Raw genomic sequence first — 23,375 nt, forward strand, 5'->3', positions numbered from 1 at the left:
CACTGAAAGGTGTAAAAGCAATTATTTGTCACTGCTTTGAATTCGCAGTTCCCATTTACTTTCACTGTTCATTGTAAATCAAAATTCTTTATAGCTTTTATGCAATGATCAGAAGGTGAGAGGGGTTGCTGGGGATGTGGTCTGGGAGCCAAGCGGGGCAGTAACCCAAAAAGTTCGGGAACGGCTGATCTATCCAATCAAAATTCCATTAACTGCTTATCCCTCTTTTCTATTAAGTTCTCCAGCTGTGCAGTATTTCCAGATATGCACAGTCCCTTAGTTCTTCGCTCCTGAGCCTCATGTAAATAAAACAGATGAGTAACAGAAATTTGCTGAAATGTTAAAAGATGAAGTTGTTGCAAGGACGTGGCTGGGGACGAACCCAAGTGCAGAACACAGATGCTGAGGCAGAGTCGTTAGGCGTAGCACCTCCACAAACGGGGAGCCAATATCCAGGAGACGATACGAAGCTTAGAACTAACAGTTCTCAGGAATAGGAAACAAGGTTTTCTCTCACAAGAGTCGACCAACGAACTGGCGGCTTCTTGCTGTGGTCACGGGGTTTTTATCCTGCCGTTTGATGGGAAGCAGGCGCGTGTAGGTTAGTGGTACTTGGGAATGATTGGAATCTAAATGAGGTGATCGAGGCCCAAATCTTGAGGCAAATGGCAAGTTGGAGGTTTACCAGACGGGACCATGACAGTAGTTCTGAAATCATAATATATAATTTCATCCTTCAGATTTCTTTCAATACCAGCAACCCCAGGCAACTCAGCAGTGATACTGCACACGATGAGAGCAACCTACGTTTGAGGCATACACAAAACAGCTTCCATGGTAGCGTAGTGGTTAGCGAGATGCTATTACAACTCGCAGCGTCAGAGTTTGGAGTTCAATTCTGACATCATCTGTAAGAAGTTTACACATTCTCCCCATGGAATGCATGGGTTTTCTCCGGGTGCTCCGGTCTCCTTCCACAATCCAAAGATGTACCAGTTGGTAGGTTAATTGGTTTTTGTAAATTGTCCCGTGATTAAGCTATGGTTGAATTTTGTGAGGGGGGGGGTGCTGGGACAGCACAGCTCCAAGGGCCAGAAGGGCCTACCTACTCTGTGCTGGATCTCTAAGTAAACACCAATTGCAGGCCAAGGCTTTGGGCATGTTCTTTTCACATCAATAATATGGTGACTGGTACCTCAGCACCGATTTAAAAATGGATGCAACTCCACTGTCTCTCGCAGCAGTGACAGTTAACTATTCATCCACTCACCTCAACCACTCCACATCCACCCCCAGCTGCTTAGTACAGGCAATTAGGCAATTATACACGGGCTATTGAGAGCCTTCAGTAATTATTTTTATCCAATTGCTTGCTCTGTCACTTGATATAATATTGGAGCCAGTCCACATCCTAAACATTCTTCACTAATTGTGATCTGAAATAAGAGGATAGGCAGAACAATATCCAGATGCTTGCACTTCCACAGTGATGTTAACAGCAAGCAATTTTTGCTTTGATGCTACTTGTAAAAAATTCCTTTGCAGATACAAGGACTATGAGTAACATGAACCATTTAACACAGATGGAGGCCTTAACTGGACAGAATAAGCTGTTTCTATGTCAGCTAAAGTTAACTAGACATACCTAGTTGATAATAAGACCATAAGACGTAGGAGCAGAATTAATCAATTTGGCCCATCGAATTTGCTCCACATTGCAATCAAGGCCAATCCTTTTTTTTTCCTTCTCAGCCCCACTCCCCGACCTTCTCCCCATAACCTTTGATGCCATGTCCAATCAAGAACCTATCAACCTCTGCCTTAAATACACCCAACAACCTGGCCTCCTCAGCTGCCTGTGGTAATAAATTCCACAAATGCACCACTCTCTGGCTAAAGCAATTTTTCCACATCCCCGTTTTAAATGGACGCCGCTCTATCCTGAGGCTGTGCCTTCTTGTCCTAGACTCCCCCATCATGGGAAGCATCCTTTCCATATCTACTCAGTCTAGACCTTTCAACATTCGAAAGGTTTCAATGAGATCTCCCTTCATGTTTCTAAATTCCAGTGAGTACAGACCCAGAGCTATCAAACGTTCCTCATACGATAACCCTTTTATTCCCAGACTCATGCGTGCAAACTTCCTCGGAATCCTCTCCAATGCCAGCATATTTTCTAAGATGAGGAGCCCAAAACTGTTCACAATTCTCAAGGTAAAGCCTCGCTAGTGCCTTAAAAAGCCTCAGCATCACATCCCTGCTCTTGAATGCTTGACCTTGCAATGAATGCTAACATTGCATTTGCCTTCCTCACCACCGACTCTATCTACAAGTTAACCTTTAGGTTGTTCTGCACAACAACACTCAAGTTCTTTTGCATCTCAGATTTTTGGATTTTCTCCCTATTTGGAAAATAGTCTGCATATTTATTTCTTCTACCAAAGTGCATGATCGTGCTTTTTCCAACTTTGTATTTCATTTGCTACTTTCTTGCCCATTCTCCCAATCTGTCTAAGTCCTTCTGCAGCCTACCTGATCCCTCAACACTATCTGTCCCCCTACCAATCTTCATATCATCTGCAAACTTGGCAAAAAAGCCATCTATTCCATCATGTATATTATTGATATACAGCATAAAAAGAAGCAGTCCCAACACCGACCCCTGAGGAACACCACTAGTCACTGGCAGCCAACCAGAGAAGGATCATTTTATTCCCACTTGCTGGCTCCTACCAATCAGCCAATGCTCTAACCATGGTAGTAACTTTCTTGTAATACCATGGGCTCTTAACTTGGTAAGCAGCCTCATGTGAGGCACCTTGTCAAAGGCCTTCTGAAAATCCAAATATACAACATCCATTGCATCCCCTTTATCTATCCTACTTGTAATCTCTTCAAATAATTCCAACAAATTTGTCAGGCAGAATTTTCCCTTAAGGAAACCATGCTGACTCTATCATATCTTGTCCTGTGTCACCAAGTACTCCATAACCTCATCCTTACCAATTGACTTCAACATCTTCCCAACCACTGAGGTCTGGCTAACTGGTCTATAATATCCTTTCTGCTTCCTTCCTCCTTTCTTAAAGAGTGGAGTGACATTTGCATGATTCTTTGCATTTGAGTGATTCTTGAACCAGAGGAGATAACTTCACTCAACTTCACTCACCCCATTTTGTGAAATGTTCCCACAACCTATGGGTCACTTTTAAGGACTCTTCATCTCATGTTCTTGATATTTATTGCTTGCTTGTTTGTTTATTATTATTCTTTCTTTCTTGTTATATTTGCACAGTTTGTTTACTTTGAACTTTTGAGTTTGCGTAATAAATCCATTCCTGAACACTTTTAATGAGGAAGTTACAGGAAGGATAGAGAAAGAACTGGTTTTGCAACAAAATGACTCTGAGCTGAAGCTGAAGTTCAAAAAATCACATCAAGACTTGGTTGCAGAAAGAAATCTCTGAACGCTATCCTGCACTTTGTAAAAGAGGTCAAGATACCCCTTATTGACTTTCCAACATCTTGTTTATTTGAGCACGGTTTTCATGCAGTTGCCCAACTTTTTTCAAGCAACAAAACAGACTGCAAATGTGGGGATCTGAGTCTCCTTCCTCTGAGCAACATTCAGCTCAGTGTTGAGAAGCCGATATGACTGTACCACGTCCATCTATCTCACTGAAAGGTGTAAAAGCAATTATTTGTCACTGCTTTGAATTCGCAGTTCCCATTTACTTTCACTGTTCATTGTAAATCAAAATTCTTTATAGCTTTTATGCAATGATCAGAAGGTGAGAGGGGTTGCTGGGGATGTGGTCTGGGAGCCAAGCGGGGCAGTAACCCAAAAAGTTCGGGAACGGCTGATCTATCCAATCAAAATTCCATTAACTGCTTATCCCTCTTTTCTATTAAGTTCTCCAGCTGTGCAGTATTTCCAGATATGCACAGTCCCTTAGTTCTTCGCTCCTGAGCCTCATGTAAATAAAACAGATGAGTAACAGAAATTTGCTGAAATGTTAAAAGATGAAGTTGTTGCAAGGACGTGGCTGGGGACGAACCCAAGTGCAGAACACAGATGCTGAGGCAGAGTCGTTAGGCGTAGCACCTCCACAAACGGGGAGCCAATATCCAGGAGACGATACGAAGCTTAGAACTAACAGTTCTCAGGAATAGGAAACAAGGTTTTCTCTCACAAGAGTCGACCAACGAACTGGCGGCTTCTTGCTGTGGTCACGGGGTTTTTATCCTGCCGTTTGATGGGAAGCAGGCGCGTGTAGGTTAGTGGTACTTGGGAATGATTGGAATCTAAATGAGGTGATCGAGGCCCAAATCTTGAGGCAAATGGCAAGTTGGAGGTTTACCAGACGGGACCATGACAGTAGTTCTGAAATCATAATATATAATTTCATCCTTCAGATTTCTTTCAATACCAGCAACCCCAGGCAACTCAGCAGTGATACTGCACACGATGAGAGCAACCTACGTTTGAGGCATACACAAAACAGCTTCCATGGTAGCGTAGTGGTTAGCGAGATGCTATTACAACTCGCAGCGTCAGAGTTTGGAGTTCAATTCTGACATCATCTGTAAGAAGTTTACACATTCTCCCCATGGAATGCATGGGTTTTCTCCGGGTGCTCCGGTCTCCTTCCACAATCCAAAGATGTACCAGTTGGTAGGTTAATTGGTTTTTGTAAATTGTCCCGTGATTAAGCTATGGTTGAATTTTGTGAGGGGGGGGGTGCTGGGACAGCACAGCTCCAAGGGCCAGAAGGGCCTACCTACTCTGTGCTGGATCTCTAAGTAAACACCAATTGCAGGCCAAGGCTTTGGGCATGTTCTTTTCACATCAATAATATGGTGACTGGTACCTCAGCACCGATTTAAAAATGGATGCAACTCCACTGTCTCTCGCAGCAGTGACAGTTAACTATTCATCCACTCACCTCAACCACTCCACATCCACCCCCAGCTGCTTAGTACAGGCAATTAGGCAATTATACACGGGCTATTGAGAGCCTTCAGTAATTATTTTTATCCAATTGCTTGCTCTGTCACTTGATATAATATTGGAGCCAGTCCACATCCTAAACATTCTTCACTAATTGTGATCTGAAATAAGAGGATAGGCAGAACAATATCCAGATGCTTGCACTTCCACAGTGATGTTAACAGCAAGCAATTTTTGCTTTGATGCTACTTGTAAAAAATTCCTTTGCAGATACAAGGACTATGAGTAACATGAACCATTTAACACAGATGGAGGCCTTAACTGGACAGAATAAGCTGTTTCTATGTCAGCTAAAGTTAACTAGACATACCTAGTTGATAATAAGACCATAAGACGTAGGAGCAGAATTAATCAATTTGGCCCATCGAATTTGCTCCACATTGCAATCAAGGCCAATCCTTTTTTTTTCCTTCTCAGCCCCACTCCCCGACCTTCTCCCCATAACCTTTGATGCCATGTCCAATCAAGAACCTATCAACCTCTGCCTTAAATACACCCAACAACCTGGCCTCCTCAGCTGCCTGTGGTAATAAATTCCACAAATGCACCACTCTCTGGCTAAAGCAATTTTTCCACATCCCCGTTTTAAATGGACGCCGCTCTATCCTGAGGCTGTGCCTTCTTGTCCTAGACTCCCCCATCATGGGAAGCATCCTTTCCATATCTACTCAGTCTAGACCTTTCAACATTCGAAAGGTTTCAATGAGATCTCCCTTCATGTTTCTAAATTCCAGTGAGTACAGACCCAGAGCTATCAAACGTTCCTCATACGATAACCCTTTTATTCCCAGACTCATGCGTGCAAACTTCCTCGGAATCCTCTCCAATGCCAGCATATTTTCTAAGATGAGGAGCCCAAAACTGTTCACAATTCTCAAGGTAAAGCCTCGCTAGTGCCTTAAAAAGCCTCAGCATCACATCCCTGCTCTTGAATGCTTGACCTTGCAATGAATGCTAACATTGCATTTGCCTTCCTCACCACCGACTCTATCTACAAGTTAACCTTTAGGTTGTTCTGCACAACAACACTCAAGTTCTTTTGCATCTCAGATTTTTGGATTTTCTCCCTATTTGGAAAATAGTCTGCATATTTATTTCTTCTACCAAAGTGCATGATCGTGCTTTTTCCAACTTTGTATTTCATTTGCTACTTTCTTGCCCATTCTCCCAATCTGTCTAAGTCCTTCTGCAGCCTACCTGATCCCTCAACACTATCTGTCCCCCTACCAATCTTCATATCATCTGCAAACTTGGCAAAAAAGCCATCTATTCCATCATGTATATTATTGATATACAGCATAAAAAGAAGCAGTCCCAACACCGACCCCTGAGGAACACCACTAGTCACTGGCAGCCAACCAGAGAAGGATCATTTTATTCCCACTTGCTGGCTCCTACCAATCAGCCAATGCTCTAACCATGGTAGTAACTTTCTTGTAATACCATGGGCTCTTAACTTGGTAAGCAGCCTCATGTGAGGCACCTTGTCAAAGGCCTTCTGAAAATCCAAATATACAACATCCATTGCATCCCCTTTATCTATCCTACTTGTAATCTCTTCAAATAATTCCAACAAATTTGTCAGGCAGAATTTTCCCTTAAGGAAACCATGCTGACTCTATCATATCTTGTCCTGTGTCACCAAGTACTCCATAACCTCATCCTTACCAATTGACTTCAACATCTTCCCAACCACTGAGGTCTGGCTAACTGGTCTATAATATCCTTTCTGCTTCCTTCCTCCTTTCTTAAAGAGTGGAGTGACATTTGCAATTTTCCAGACCTCCGGAATAATGCCAGAGTCCAATGATTTCTGAAAGATCATTACAATGGCTCCACAATCTCCCTAGGGTGCAAATTATCTGGTCCGGGTGACTTATGTACCTTTAGGTCTTTTAGCTTTTTGAGCACCTTCTCCCGTGTAATAGCAACTGAACTCACTTCTCTTCCTTCACACTCTTCAACACCTGGCACACTGCTAGTGTCTCCCACAGTGAAGGCTGATGCAAAATAGTCATTTAGTTCATCTGCCATCTCCTTGTCCCCTGCTGTTATTTCTCCGGCCTCATTTTCTGGTGGTCCTATAGCCACTCTCTTTTATTTTTTACATACTATCCACTTTGATATCGTTTGCTAGCTTGTTTTCATACTTCATCGTGTCCCTCCTAATTAGGGTTTTGAGGCATTAATCTACTGTCAGATGGGGCTTCTTCCAGAGGATTGCATACTGTTTTCACCATCCTCATTGCCAATGTTGTTTGGACCTAGAGTGGTATTTCTATCCACTCCCTTTATCACAACCAATTGAGTGCACTTCCATCTACTTCCCACCCTTGATGCCCAGTCACTACACTGACACTCCACAGATCATTCAGACCATGACTAATTTTTAATGACCTTCTGATAACATCTTCAGCACCGCAAACATGAGAAAATCTGTAGTTCCTGGAAATCCAGTTTCTACTCAATGCAGAGTTGCATAGATGGGTTTTATTTAACTGCTTCAATAAATGGTTGTTTCTAAACTTTAGTGAGCTTATTGCTTATAAAATTGTAGAATGATAGAGCACAGTGGGATGCTAGTCAGCCTATCATGGCTGTACCAACATTTTGGAACAGATATTCAATCAGTCCTAGCAACGCACACGAAATGCTGGAGGAACTCAGCAGGCCAGGCAGCATCTATAGAAAAGAGTAAATCCTGATGAAGGGACTAGCTGAAATGTCGACCGTTTACTCTTTTCCATAGATGCTGCCTGGCCTACTGAATTCCTCCAGCATTTTGTGTTTATTGCTTCAAGCACCGCAACCCTGATTCCAGGCAGTCTCCAGTCCAACTGCGCCCCCCTCCCCCACAGGAATTTTAAATGTGATGGAACTGTGGCATATCAGTTTAAGTCACTATTTTAGATACTAAAGGAAATCCAGATCTGCATGTTTTGCTTAGCAACAATTAATTATGATTTGTTTTTTTTTGTATGTGGAAGAGGAGTCTGAGCCAATAATGATGTTATTGATTCCAAAGTTATTTCCAAGCCCTGTGGCCCTATTGTGTTCTCCACAAAAAAAAGACTAAAAACATTGAATGAAAATACTGCATCAACCATCAGATTAGAGCATGCTTATGATCTAATCCAGATATACTTCAAGTCAGTTGACAAATATCTGACATTCAGAAAGGGCAAAATCTGACTCTTGCTTTGGTGCTCTCTGTCATGACTTGAGCATGAGACTGACTGGTTGCCGAGTGTTTACTTACCAGAGCCCCTGACAGGACACATCTCTGGAGTGTGGCCTGCTGCCCAGCATCGCCCTGAGTCACAGCAGCACTGCATCTTGGTATAATGTCCGTGAAGTTCTCCTGCGCATCGACCACCCAGCAGGCTGTTGAAGCAGGTGCCAGATCGCTGGTCTGGAAAAGAATGAGGAGGGTTACAATAGGAGTGTATCTACAAGCTCCTTGTTGATTCAGAGGCTGCATTTTTCTGATGCATTATCATAAAACACCTCAAATTGTTGGAAGATACAGCTCACCAACACATTGCTCTGGATAAAGCACAGCTGTTCCTTGTCATGTCTGCTTAACTTCAATGTCTATCTACAAACCATCACACAGTTCAATCCTTGGAAATGACCCTGCATGTTGGGGTCCTGAGTTCAACTGATCCTGACAAATGACCCATTGTAAACTGTCTGGAAATAATTTACTCCAGATGGGAAAAGAGGAAAATGCATCAATACTTGTGCTGCAATGTTTCACACATTTGATTGCCTCGGCAATATTCCCAAAGCCTGTCAAGCTTTCCTAGTAACCCTAAGAACTTCCAGTAATATTCACAACAATTTATTTCATTCTTTATGGTCCTCTGAGGTCTCACTAGCCTTTTTAATTCATAAATTATTAAAGATGGAATGGTGCCACTTTGAACTGGTGCCACTCCAGTTTGCAAACAAATAAGTGTATACAGTAAGAATTGGCAGGCTATCCATTGCTGCATCATCTCCTCAGCAAAGTGAAACACTCAAGAGCATGAAGCAGACTCAGGTTTCTCAGATTCCTTGAGATCGGATATGTCGATTCTAAAACTTTGGATAAAGGTCTAACTATATACTTGCTATAAAAAGTACTGTGAACTTTGAAACACGTTCAGGTGAAGTGTTGAAGATCCTAAGCGAACAAGAAAAACATTCTGTGGGTCTTGATGGTCATCACTTAGTATTATCAATGGATGCAGCTTACTGGTAGCAAAAACTGGCTCATAAAATGAAAGCTGAGCATGAAAGGTGTGTTCAAGATCATGCTTGTGCATGTCAAGTTTGCCCAATAAGGCCCATGTAAATGTATGATATCTATGCACATGCTGATATGTACAGTGCAGTTAGATAACTAAGTAATCCCTTTTACCTGCATTAGACCTATATCCCCCTATACCTTTGTCCATTTGTGCCTTTCTAAAGGTCTTTTAAACACGATTGTATCTGATTCTACCTCCTTTGGCAGCACATTCCAAACAATTAAACCCTTTGCGTAAAAAAATGTTCCCTTCAGATCCCCTTTAAAATTGCTCCCTCTCACCTTAAGTTTGTGCCCTCTGGATTGTGGTGTCCCTGCCATGGAAAAAGGGTATCACCTACCCGATCAGTGCCTCTCATAATACGCCTCCACTAAGTGATCAGTCAACCTGGAAAGGCAAGTCCAGAATATCCGATGTTTTCCCATAACTAAAATTCTTCCAAAACATTCGGGTGAAATTTTTCTGCACTCTCTCCAACACAATCATTTTTGTTCCCATAGTGAGGCGTAGCACACAATACTCCAAGTTCAGCTACTGTTCTGCAAAGTTGCAATATAACCTCTGAACTTTTATGTTCTGCACCCCAACCTATGAATGCCATTTGCCTTCTTCACCGCCTTATCTACCTATAATGCCACTATCAGGGAATAGGGATTTGAACCCCAAGACCCCACTACTCAATAACATACCACAGTACTCCATTGTTTACCCTACACTGTATATCCTGGCCCTGTCTGACTTCCCAAAATGTGTCACCTCAAATTTATCAATCACGCCTGCATTAAAGTAATGGTATATTGGAGTGCCAAAAAGCTATTCTTTTGAAATGTATTCCAGAAAGTAGAGCGCTGTAACAAATCTTCCAAAGCCAAGAGTATTTTTAAAAAGTTTGCAAAATCTTTTTAATCCTACACAATCAGGGGTTATGGGAGACTACAAATTTAGAATTGGAGGTCAGGAGAGCTTGTTCCCTGTAATTTCCCTTTGAGAGCTGTGCTTTTGAACTGTCTGAACGACCTGGCATTTTAGTGGTATCCTGAAGTATTTGGCAAACTGGACTCTCGAGAATGCAGGTACAGCCATGACCATTGCTGTAGTGGATTGACGCTTTAGACTGGATTTAAGTGGCGACGCCCATGTCTGACAGTGTAAAACAAACCGATTTAAGTGCTGCGACAGATTAAAAAGATTGAGGCATTGAGGGTGAGGGCTCACTACTCTGTGCCTTACTCACCTCAGCACTGAGCTGACTCTGCAGCTGTGATCTGCAGCCATCGGGCTCCCGGACTGGCTGCACTCACCTCAGCGCTGAATTGGCTCGGTGGCTGGGGACTTTATGGTTCACGTTCCGTGTGTTATTTACCTACTTTTTAAATTGTTCGTAAGATTTGTTCTTTTTTTCCCCACACACTGGGTGTTCAAATGTCTTTGTGGTGTGGGTTCTTTTGTGGATTCTATTGTGTTTCTTTGTTTTGTGGCTGCCTACAAGAAGACAAATCTCAAGGTTGTATATAGTATACATACTTTGATAATAAAAGTACTTAGAACTTTGATGACAAGCATGATGTTGGTGGGGCCCATCCTGACTTTTCAACTTTGGTCTGTATACTAAGCACTAGGAAATATTTGTTTGTATTTTAATGAATGAATTTATTCAAAATTGATAAAGCCACAGAATCCCACATTTGAAGGTGGTGCAAAATTGCAATATGTAGAGGTAGACAAAGATAGCTCGAATGCAAAATAACTTCAAACTAAAATGTTTCAAAATCACACTTGGAAAGGTAGGCAGAAACATACAAGGGGACCTACAGAGGCACTTCAGTCATATTGCTTATGTCTGCAGGCAGATGCAAAGCCAATCATCCTATCTCATATGCACTGAAGAACTTGGAGAAGGAATAGATAATTACTGTAGATTAGAGTGGAGTAGAGTTCTGTCTAGTACAGGCAGAGCAGAGTGACTGGGCAGCAACTATATTAGTGGCTGAAGAGAGCAAGATTGTTCGACTTTTGATGTTTACAAGTAGCACTGCTTACAGGATTTGTATGGAGAGTAGGTAGGTGCCATTTTTTAACAATCCAGAACTATCATATCCATATGTTCAAATGAATACAGATAATGCAAATCAGCAATAATCGATGATTAATATGCATAAGGCTTTTTATTTGTACACCAGTCTATTGGTTGCGGTAACACTATAAACAAAGATCTTCCAAGTTACAAGTTACAGATCACTGTCTATGCAGTCAAGACGAAGTACAAAGAGCATAAGTACTGAATAATATCTTTAAATTATTTAAGAAGTGTCAGTGGAATATGAGAACACAAAGAAAAGCTCAAAGGAAGCAAGTGTGTAATGATACAGAGAGAAGCAGTTAATCTTGGTCTGAAAGAAGATGCAAAGGAAATGTAAAACTGTCAAAGAAAACAGTAAATAATGGAGAAAGTCAAGACATAAAAATGTCACTCGAATAAATATTTAAAAATCTTCAAAAGATTAGCCTGAATCAGACAAATATCCAGACAGAGACATGAGATGGAACTATAACTGATGATATGAACTGTTAATTAGGTTATGTTAAATAGGGACACGGGATTTGTTATACTAAATATATTGCAAAGACAAATTTTAGAAGAGCTTTGCACTGAGATTTCTGGTATTTTGAGCATGAGAACAATAGCCAGCAGTTTCATTTTTTTGGCCAGGTTATAAAGATCTTGAAGAGCCAATTGGTAATGTATTATCACACAGGATTGCAGAGTCAAGCCAGCTAAAATACCTTCACAGAGTTGGAAAAATACAACACGATTCTCTCAAAGAATATACACAGAATATGAAAAAGAGATTGAAACAGTTTAGTGCTCATAGTCGTTTGAAATCAATCGAGGTGAAAAATGTTGGGACCAGCAAAGCATACTTTTGAATAATAATGATCCATTTTCTCATATCACTTAATCTCAGATTACTGTCCATATTTTGTACTTAATTTCCATATGATAACTTCATGAAATAAAGTGGTGTGAAAGCAAACACTTATTTTACCATATCTTACAATTTCAAATCGTGCAGCAGAATGATCAGTGAGAATTGACAAAAAAGTATTGAAGAGCCAATTATTATCAGTGGTCATGTTGAGCAACAATACACTGATTAGCAAACTTTTTACTGATGGCACATTCCATAACAGTCTATACACCAGAAGATGCAATTGAAATTAGTTCAGTCGGACTTTGGGTGGAGTTTGGAAGGGAAGTAGTTGAGACTTAGAAAACAGTGAATGACTCATGTTAGAGAAGCAATCCAAAGTTTGCTAGTGAGAGCATACTAATACCACCTAATAAGACTGGCATATGGAAATGCAATGTTGAAGTATGTGTAACAAAGATATGCCTTGTAAAAAAGTAAATAAAATTGCAAATGTATATGCTAGATACATATATGCAATAAAATACCCAAGAGACATGTCATTATATTACAAGATTTGTCCCAAAAGGGATTGTGGAAGACACAGTATAAGATCTCCACATAACTGATTCATGAATTGACACCATCTTCAATCAAGAAATGGATTCGACATGAAAGATGCAAATTCCTTTGGGAAGATCAACGTGACTCAGATATATATCTAATTTACAAAAGCAGAAGAGCAGTGTAATGTATTTAAGTGAATGATATATATGTATATAAACAGGCACACAAGTACAGGGTAACTAGTTGTGGAAATGTGCCCATTCTCGCAGCTCTCCATGTTCCCCATCTACTCTGCACTGTTGAGGTTCAAAGCAAGAAACACATGCACGCACACATACGCAAAGACCAGAAATACATGCGCATTTAGCTACAAGTGCACAAAGTGGGCGTTATAGACACACTCCTGCACGTACAGTACCACTTGGATGACACTTTATTCTGTTGCAGCAGAAGACTGCAGACTGAATTTCTCATGAAGTACAATATTGTGCCCATTCTACCAAGTATGTAAGACCTGTGAGAACATTGAAGCAAGCTTTATTATTAGCTAAAGGACACAAAATGATCGGGCAAACGTGTGACAGTTGGATGTATACCTGTTGCTCTACAGTTCTATCTTCTTTGACTTACCATTGTTAGTTAATGTTTCCTGTCTCCTCCAATGTCTCTACTGTTGTTATTCTGTTGCCACCAAGTTCACCGCTAACCTGTTCTCCAAATATTCACCCTAATCATCTCCCTCACCCTCCATCAGACAGTCTGGCTCCACCCAACACTACTTCCCCCACCCTCCACTGCTTCTTCGTCTTCTTTTTGTAAAGTTTAATGGTGGTTGGCAGACCAACATAAGGTGCATTACCGTCACCTACTGAGTTGGAGTATAGAGCAAAGAGACAGGAAGTATACCCACTAAATTCCCCACCAAAACAAAACTCAAATAAAATTAAAAAGGCTAATGCTTTTCAGAAAGTCAAATACTTATATCCATTAAGATAGCAGTGATATTCTAACAAACTTTCCATGTTAAACTCTGTCTGACCCAAAGACCTCAATTTAGCAATTAGATGTTTCCTTTGCACCTCACAGGAACTGCATTCAAACAATATATACTGCACCATTTCTTGATAAGTGCACTCCCTACAAATGCCCATATCATGCATATTAATTCCAAACAGGAACTTATTCAACCTAGTATGCCCAATATGTAAACATGTAAATATTACTTCTTCTCTCCTTTTATACACATCTACCATGAGTCCCCATCATGCTCTGAATTTTATATAAATGTTGTCCTTTCTTTTCCTTATCCAAACTTTGTTGCCTCAGTGATTGAATATACTTTTTAATTATGGCTTTCATCTGCCCCTTATGGAAAGGCACCACTACATTTACTGTATGTCCTAAATGATTACTTAGCAAGAACGTCTGCTACCTTGTTTCCTTCAACTCTGACACTGGCAGGAACACATATGAAATGTACACACAGGCCTAAACCCAGCAGCCTCAGCAAATGTTGTCCAATCTCATGAAGAATTTCTGGCCTACAATTTGAAGTACTTGTTTTAATAGATGTCAAGACCAGGAACGAATCAGCACAGAAGTACATAATCAAGGCATATTTCTTCGACACATTCCAAGGCTAAAATGATAGCAACCATCTCAGATCTGAATATTGATACCCTGTCTGATAATCTTTTCTTAACAGTCACCTAAAACTTTGGAACACAAACACCTGTATAACCTGTAACTGATTCTTTTGAACCATCTGTGTAGATATGCAAAAATCTCTAATATCTGTTTTACATATATTGCTGAACTTCCTGTGCCACTGATCACTTGTCATCTTGACCTTTGCCTGAAGGCTCAGATCAACCATAAGCAAAGAGAAGAAAACATAGAGGAGTGACAGAAAGGGGCACACTGACACCATAATCCATATTAAACAACCCAAGACTTTGTGCCCATTCATTTCCCATTCACCCAAAGCTGAAGACCTTACAAAAACAGTGCTCCTAACACTCTACTAATATTACCAATATTGGATAACCAACTTTATGTCATCTTACATACACCCAATAAACCATTGATAACTGTAACCTGTGTAGATGTAAAAGTACTTCACCCATTTCTACCAGTAATGCTGAAATTGAGGATGATTTAACAGCACCACAACATAATCTCAGTGCTTGAGCTTGAACTTTATCTAGGGGCTTTAAGACTTATGGTGAGGTTGATATATATGCAACACATCCATAAACAAAGACAGATCTGATTAAAGCAATATACACTTGTTTAAGTGACATCTTACTTGCATCCTAATCAGACACAACTAAGCATTTAGCATATTAAGGGCATTTTTACACTTCTCTACCACTTTATTCACTTGCACCTTCCACGTTAGCCTTGTCCATCCACATACCTAGAAACTTTTCCACTGACTCTAGTTGAAGAGATTTACTGTATACCTGAGATCAATGGTGGGTGTAATGCTCCTTTCAGAAAAAGAAATAATTTGAGTCCTTGCAACTGAAAGCTTAAATCCCCATCAACATCCCTATTCCTCTGCTTCATTAGTAGCTGTCTGCATATTCCTAACTATATAGTTTATATTCCTGCCTCTCTTCTACGCTTCACTATCATCAACATGTAACGATTTGGAAATGCCTGAGTTAACATTTAAGAAAATATCATTTATCATATTATTAAAAAGGAGTGGGTTACACATACTCCCCTGCGGAGTACTATTCTTTACCTCACACTCCTTAAAGAATGTTGTTCCCACTGTAACTTACCTTTCTATCACATAAAAAATCTTGAATCCAATTGAACATTCTACCAGCTATCCACGTCTTTTCCAGTTTAAGCAGCAATCCTTGAGTCCATAACATATCATAAGCTTTCTCTACATCAAAGAAAACTGCTACCATTCATTCTTTATTAACTTGGGCCTTATGAATATCAGATTTCAAACTTAACAGTGAGTCCATGGTCATTCTCCCGTTATAAGATCCAGATTGGTGTACAGCTATGTTTCCACTATTTTCCACAAATAAGATAGTCTTGCTATAACCATTCATTCCATTATGTGAAGTTATTACATGTGAAGTTAGCAAAATAGGCCTATAACTGGAAGGATCTTAGGGATAACAAGTCCTAATTTCCATGAAACAGGAAGTCACCCTTCAACCCATATTGCATTAAAGAATTTCAAAACCAACATCAGACTATCAGGAAAGGTACACTCACAATGCGCTGGAGGAACTCAGCAGGTCAGTCAGCATCAGTTGAAAAGATTAGTCGACGTTTCGAGCCGAAACCCTTCGTCAGGACTGAAGGAAGAACTTTGGAGAGGGTTTGAAGAATGCTGGTAGTTGAAAAAAACAGTAATTTTAAAGACAAAGGGGTGGGGAAGGGGAAGCAGGGAGGTGATTGGCAGGAGAACAATGCGCAGTAGTAGAAGGAGGCAGAACTATGAGGGAGGTGATGTGAAATAGGGATAGAGGAAGAGGGGTGGGGGAGGGAATTACCGGAAGTTGGAGAATTCTATGTTCATACTAAGGGGCTGGAGACTACCTAGACGGTATATGAGGTGTTGCTCCTCCAACCTGAGTTTAGCCTCATCATGGCAGTAGAAGAGGCCAAGTATGGACATATCCAGCCCTCACAGTTCAGGCCCAGCGAGGATCCCAGGTACCTCCGTTTCATTGACTGCTGCTCGCTCCGCTGCTCCCGCAGGATTCTCCGCGCCATGCTCACTGCCATGCGGAGATACCTACGGGCCCTGTCCCTCTCTCTGCCACCACTCCGGGACTCACTCTCCACCGTCTGCCACGGACCTCTCCTACACTTCATTCTCCGCAGGATTCACGCATCCAACCGCCGTTTCTTCTCCTTCCTCGCGTCCAAGAAGGACAACAAGCTCGCCCGCCTGGAGCCCACGACGACGACCAGCTCCAGCCTGGACCGAAACCCCTCGGACGTCGACTTCTCAGGCCTTCAGCAGGCCGGAGACCCATCCGCCTCTGATTCTGACCCTGACTGGAACCACCGCCTCCTGAAAAGGGGAAGCAGCCCCCGGCAAGCCATGAACTCACTCGCTTCTGACTCCGACCTCAGTTCTGGGGCCCTGCAGGCAACAGTCTCCACCACGCCAAGTTTAGGATCCAGCTCCTATGGAGGTCCCGAAACTCTCCAAACCGGAACCGCTCTTACTGCCGCTGGGTCCCACCACCTATCCTATTCCCCCACTACCCTCTTTCCTCCCATCGACTCCCAAACATCCCTCTACCCCTCATTGTCCATCCATTCCTCTGATTCCTCATCCTCCCCTAACCCCGCTCTCCCTGAACATCCCAACCCCTCTCTCCCTCCTGAGACCTCCCACTCTTCACCCTCCTCCAACCCCAGCCCCAACCATTGCCATGTCTTCACCATCCCCTCTGACCTTCCCCTCTCTGAGGCAGAACGTTCTGTCCTTAGCAAGGGCCTCACTTTTGTCCCCCTCCGTCCACACCTCAGTGAGTTCCATGCCCGCCATGACACTGAACTCTTCTTCCGTCGCCTATGTCTCCGAGCCCACTTCTTTGGCAAGGATTCCCCTCCCCCTACTGATGACCCCTTCTCCTGTCTTCAACCCTTCTCCTCCTCCTGGACACCCCGCCCGGGCCTTCTACCTGCACTCGATCTCTTCACTCAAACAGACAGGATCTCCCGGTAGCCACCCACTTCAACTCTGCTTCCCATTCCCATTCAGATATGTCCATAAATGGCCTCCGCTACTGCCATGATGAGGCTAAACTCAGGTTGGAGGAGCAACACCTCATATACCGTCTAGGTAGTCTCCAGCCCCTTGGTATGAACATAGAATTCTCCAACTTCCGGTAATTCCCTCCCCCTCCCCCCTTCCTCTACCCCTATTTCACATCACCTCCCTCATAGTTCCGCCCCCTTCTACTACTTCACATTGTTCTCCTGCCAATCACCTCCCTGCTTCCCCTCCCCCACACCTTTGTCTTTAAAATTACTGTTTTTTTCAACTACCAGCATTCTTCAAACCCTCCCCAAAGTTCTTCCTTCAGTCCTGATGAAGGGTTTCGGCCCGAAACGTCGACGAATCTTTTCAATTGATGCTGACTGACCTGCAGAGTTCCTCCAGTGCATTGTGAGAGTTCCTTTGACAACAGCATCTGCAGATTATTTTGTGATCAGGAAGGGTAGGTTGGCGATAGGACAAAACTGCAACCAGCAGGGTGAGTATCAGTGCATTTGGGTTGCAGAATCGAAGAGGGTAGCAAATACCGTACTCAAAGAGTTATACCTCAACGCATGGAGTATAAGAAATATACACTTGTTACACTTTTACAAATTGTCAGGTATGATGTTGTGGCCATCACTGAATCACGACTGAAGGATGGTTGTAGCTGGGAGCTGAATGTCCAAGGTTACACATTCTATCAGAGGGATAGGAAGGTAGGCAGACAGGGTGGCATGGCGCTGCTGCTAAAGACTGGCATCAAATCCTTAGAAAGAAGTGACATAGGATCTGAAGATATTGAATCCTTGTGGGTCAAGTTAAAAAACTGTTAGCGTAAAAGGACCCTGATGGCAGTTATATACAGGCCTCCAAACAGTATCTGGGATGTGGACTACAGATTACAATGGGAAATGGTAAAGGCATGTCAAAAGGACAATGTTATGATAGACATGGGAGATTTTAACATGCAGGTAGATTGGGAAAATCAGGTTGGTAATGGATCTCAAGAGAGTGAATTTGTTGAATGCCTATGAAATAGCTTTTTTAGAGCAGTTTGTCATTGAGCCTACTAGGGGATCAGCTATACTGGATTGGGTGTTATGCAATGAACCGGAGGTGAATAGGGAGCTTAAGGTAAAGGCACATTTAAGAGACAGTTATCACAATATGATTGAGTTCAACTTGAAAGGGAGAAAGTAAAGTCTGACGTAGCAGTATTTCAGTGGAGTAAAGGAAATTACAGTGGTATGACAGAAAAGATGGCCAAAGTAAATTGGAAAGGGATACTGGCAGGAATGACAGCAGAGCAGCAATGGCTTGTGTTTCTGGGGAAAAATGAGGAAGGTTCAGGATAGATGTATTCCAAAGACAAAGAAATACTCAAATGGCAAAACAGTACAACTGTGGCTGACAAGGGAAGTCAAAGCAAATGTAAAAGCAAAAGAGAGGGCATACAACAAAGCAAAAGTTAGTGAGAAGATTAAGGACTGGGAAGCTTTTTAAAACCTACAGAAAGCAATTAAAAGAATTATTAGGAGGGAAAGGATAAAGTATTAAAGCAAGCTAGCAAACAATATCAAAGTGGATGGTAAAAGCTTTTTCAAGTATATAAAAAAGAGAGTTGAGAATGGATATAGGACTGCTAGAAAATGTCAGAGAAATAATAACGGGGGACAAGGAAATGACCTAAATGACTATTTCGCATCAATCTTCACTGTGGAAGACACCAGCAGTGTGCCAGGTGTTGAAGGGTGTGAAGGAAGAGAAATAAGTGCAATTACTATTACAAGGGTGCTCAAAAAGCTGAAAGACCTAAAGTTACATAAGTCACCCAGACTAGATGATGCACTGTAGGGTTCTGAAAGAGGTAACAGTACAGATTGTGGAGGCATTAGAATGATCTTTCAAGAGCCATTGGACTCTGGCATGGTTCTGGAGGACTGGAAAATTGCAAATGTTACTCCACTCTTTGAGAAAAGAGGGAGACAGCAGAAAGGAAATTATAGGCCAGTCAGGCTGAATTCAGTGGTTGGGAAGATATCAGAGTCAATTGTTAAGAATGAGGTTATGAAGTACTTGGTGACACAGGACAAGGTATGACAAAGTCAGCATGGTTTCCTTAAGCGAAAATCCTGCCTGACAAAATTGTTGGAATTCTTTGAGGAGATTACAAGTAGGATAGATAAAGGGGATGCAGTGGATGCTATATATTGGACTTTCAGAAGGCCTTTGACAAGGTGCCACACATGAGGCTGCTTACCAAATTATGAGCTCATGTTATTACAGGGAAGTTACTGGCATGGGAATAAATAGATCCTTCTCTGGTTGGCTACCAGTGACTAGTGGTGTTCCACAGTGGTTGGTGTTGGAACCGCTTCTTTTTAACTGTATATCAATGATTTACATGATGGAATAGATGGTTTTGTTGTCAAGTTTGTTGATGATACTGTTACGTACCCCGTAACTGGGTTGCCAAACCAGCAGAAATGGATCACTCAGTTGGAGTCTGGAGTACTAGAACTAAGAAAGTTTTATTAAAGAAACAAGCAACACAGTAATCGAAAGGATAATAAATGCAACAATTCAACAATGATAACCACACATGTGCACAGAATTAAGATAACAGCATCAATCAAGCTCTATCGTTGTCTAGGGGTAAATGACCAATTTCAAAATGACTCAAAGTTCAGTTCGCAGTAATCGTTGCCATGGCGATGGACAAGGTGGGGGAAGAGAGACAGGGAGAACAACTCATCATTCAGCACAGCTTCACTCACAGACCAGCGGGATGGCTCACAACCAGCTTTTGGGCAGGTCCTTGGTGATGTCACCTGAGGTCACCGACTGTGACCCCTCCTCCAGATGCGGTCGATCCTCTGCAGTGAACCCGGCACCCAGGCAAGGGCGGACACACACCGGGTTCCCGCTGATCGTACCTTTCCACCCTTGTCGTTGTCTGGGACTTCTCACCCACTCGTGAGAAGCGCACCGCTTCCAGGGTCTCGTTACCTCGGGTGGCGTGTGTGTCTGTCTTAGCGAACCTGTCCCTTTTTATCCCCCTGCTGGGGTATCGCCTGTCCATCACTTCAAACAGTTCAGGGTTCAAAGGGGGGAGCCGCTCCAGACAGCTCTCCCTCCCACATCCCTTCATTACACATCTCCAGACGCTGCTCCATTGTTCCTTATCTCTCCTTCCCCTGAGGGCAGGTGGCAGACCAACTGCTGATGCCACTGATGCTAGCCCAGGCCAGCAAACATCTTAATTTTATGTGTATTCTCGTAACAATACCAAGATTGGAGATGGGGAAGGTAGTGTTGAGAAAACAGGAAGGCTGCAGAAGGACTTAGACTGGGAGAATAGACAACAAAGTGGCAAGTGAAATACAAAGTTCGAAAATGCATGGTCATGCTCTTTGGTAGTAGAAATAAATGTACAAACTATTTTCTAAACAGGGAGAAAATCCAAAAATCTGAGATGCATAGGGACTTGGGGGACCTTGTGCAGAACAACCTAAAGGTTAACTTGCAGGTAGAGTTGGTGGTGAGAAAGGCAAATGCAATGTTAGCATTCATTTCAAGAGGTCTAGAGTATAAGAGCAGGGACGTGACGCTGAGGCTTTATAAGGCACTGGTGAGGCCTCAGGTTGAGTACTGTGAACAGTTTTGGGCTCCTTATCTAAGAAAAGATGTGCTGGCACTGGAGAGGGTTCAGAGGAAGTTCGCAAGGATGATTCCGGGAATGACAGAGTTATCATATGAGGAACATTTGATGGCTCTGGGCCTGTACTTGCAGGAATTTAGAAGGATGAATGGAGATCTCAATGAAACCTTTCGAATGTTGAAAGAAAGGCCTAGACAGAGTAGATGTGGAAAGGATGCTTCCCAGGGTGGGGGAGTCTAGGACAAGAGGGCACGGCCTCAGGATAGAAGGGCGGCCATTTAAAACAGAGAAAAAGTGGAGAAATTTCTTTAGCCAGCGGGTGGTGAATTTGTGGAATTTGTTACCACAGGCAGCTGTGGAGGCCAGGTCGTTGGGTGTATTTAAGGCGGCGATTGATAGGTTCTTGATTGGCCACACCACCAAAAGTTATGGGGAGCAGGCCAGGGAGTGGAGCTGAGGAGGGGGAGAAAGAAGGATCAGCCATGATTGAATGGTGGAACAGACTCAATGGGATAAGTAGCTTAATTCTGCTCCTATGTCTTATAAGTTTTGACTACGAAAACCAGGTAAACAAAATATAACTAATATCATCTTTCCCAGGTGATGAATAACCAGGACTAACGATAGCCCTTTTAAGTTCAAACAATGTAAATTTGACATCCAAGCAGGAACTGGAACATTTTTTCTCAGCAATCTGAGGATTGCTTGCCAAAACTGTTTCTCTGTAAGACCTCTTTTTACTTAAATTGGCCGAACAATGTGCTTTGACATATGTTTTTGCTAATAACTCTGCTTTTTCAGAGTCAGTAACTGCAGCCTTCTCCCTATCATAAAAAACAGATAATGCATCAAGTTTTCTAACTCCCCCATCCCCCTGTTTTCTGTATCACATCCCAAACTTCCCCTACCTGGATCTCTTTCCCAAAGCTATCACAATACGTTCTCCAATATATTTTCTTTGCCCTTCTCACTACTTTTCAAACTATAGCTGGAGCTCTTTTCTATTGTATGAAAGACGAATAGGAGTAACACTGCCTAACTTTCCTAAAGCTTTATTCACTCCTTCACAGCTCTTTTACATTCATCTGCCCACCAGGAAACAGCTTTCCTTTTATTATCTTCCAACGATCTGGGAATTGATCCCTGAGCTGTTAAGTAAGTACAGAGCACAAGGTATTATTACACAACTCGATATCTTCCAGAACCATATGATCGGGAAATCTACTTTCACATAAATCATCAAATATATCCCAATTTGCTGTTTTAAAATTCCATCTGGGGATATGAGATCTTTTCCTTTGATACATATCTATTCCTATTGTACAGATAATGGGGAAATGATCACTCCCCACTGTTGTATCATACACTTCCCAGTTACACACACTTGCTATATCCTCAGATACCAGCTTAAGATCTATCATAGTAATAGTGTTGCTAGCTAGATTTATCCTTGTACTCCTATCATCATTCAACCACACCAAACACCTTTCTTCCACAAAGTTGTCTACCACTAACCCATTCACATTTGTGTCACTGCAACCTCACATTATACTATGAGCATTAAAATACAAACACCATACTGTATAACCTTACTTTCCCCATTCCAAAATATCATAAGACTATAAGATATAGGAGTAGAAGTAGGCCATTTGGCCCATCAAGACTGCTCTGCCATTCAATAATGGGCTGATCCAATTCTTCCAGTCATCCCCACTCCCCTGCTTTCACCCCATACCCTTTGATGCCCTGGCTAATCAAGAACCTATCTCTCTCTGCCTTAAATACACCCAATGACTTGGCCTCCACAGCCATTCATGGCAACAAATTCCACAGATTTACCACCCTCTGACTAAAGTGATTTCTCCGCATCTCAGTTCTAAAAGGACGTCCTTTAATCCTGAAGTGGTGCCCTCTTGTCCTAGAATCCCCTACCATGGGAAATAACTTTGCCATATCTAATCTGTTCAGGCCTTTCAACATTCCGAATGTTTCTATGAGATCCCCCTTCATTCTCCTGAACTCCAGGGAATACAGCCCAAGGGCTGCCAGATGTTCCTTATACGGTAACCCTTTCATTCCTGAAATCATTCTTGTGAATCTTCTCTGAACCCTCTCCAATGTCAGTATATCCCTTCTAAAACAAGGAGCCCAAAAGTGCACACAGTACTCCAAGTGTGGT

General features: G+C 42.2%; 1 protein-coding gene across 3 annotated transcripts in view; it reads right to left on the reverse strand.

Moving 5' to 3' along the window:
- fbn2b (fibrillin 2b) overlaps positions 1-23,375 on the reverse strand; it is a 287,896-nt gene that overhangs the window by 115,561 nt on the left and 148,960 nt on the right. For all 3 annotated transcript variants that reach the window (XM_063032677.1, XM_063032678.1, XM_063032679.1), the window contains one exon: positions 8,271-8,423. In XM_063032677.1, coding sequence (XP_062888747.1) covers positions 8,271-8,423 — 153 coding nt within the window. The remainder of the gene's footprint in view (positions 1-8,270; positions 8,424-23,375) is intronic.

This window comes from Mobula hypostoma, chromosome 24 (genome assembly GCF_963921235.1).
Source record: "Mobula hypostoma chromosome 24, sMobHyp1.1, whole genome shotgun sequence".
In the NCBI taxonomy this organism is placed as follows: Eukaryota; Metazoa; Chordata; class Chondrichthyes; order Myliobatiformes; family Myliobatidae; genus Mobula; species Mobula hypostoma.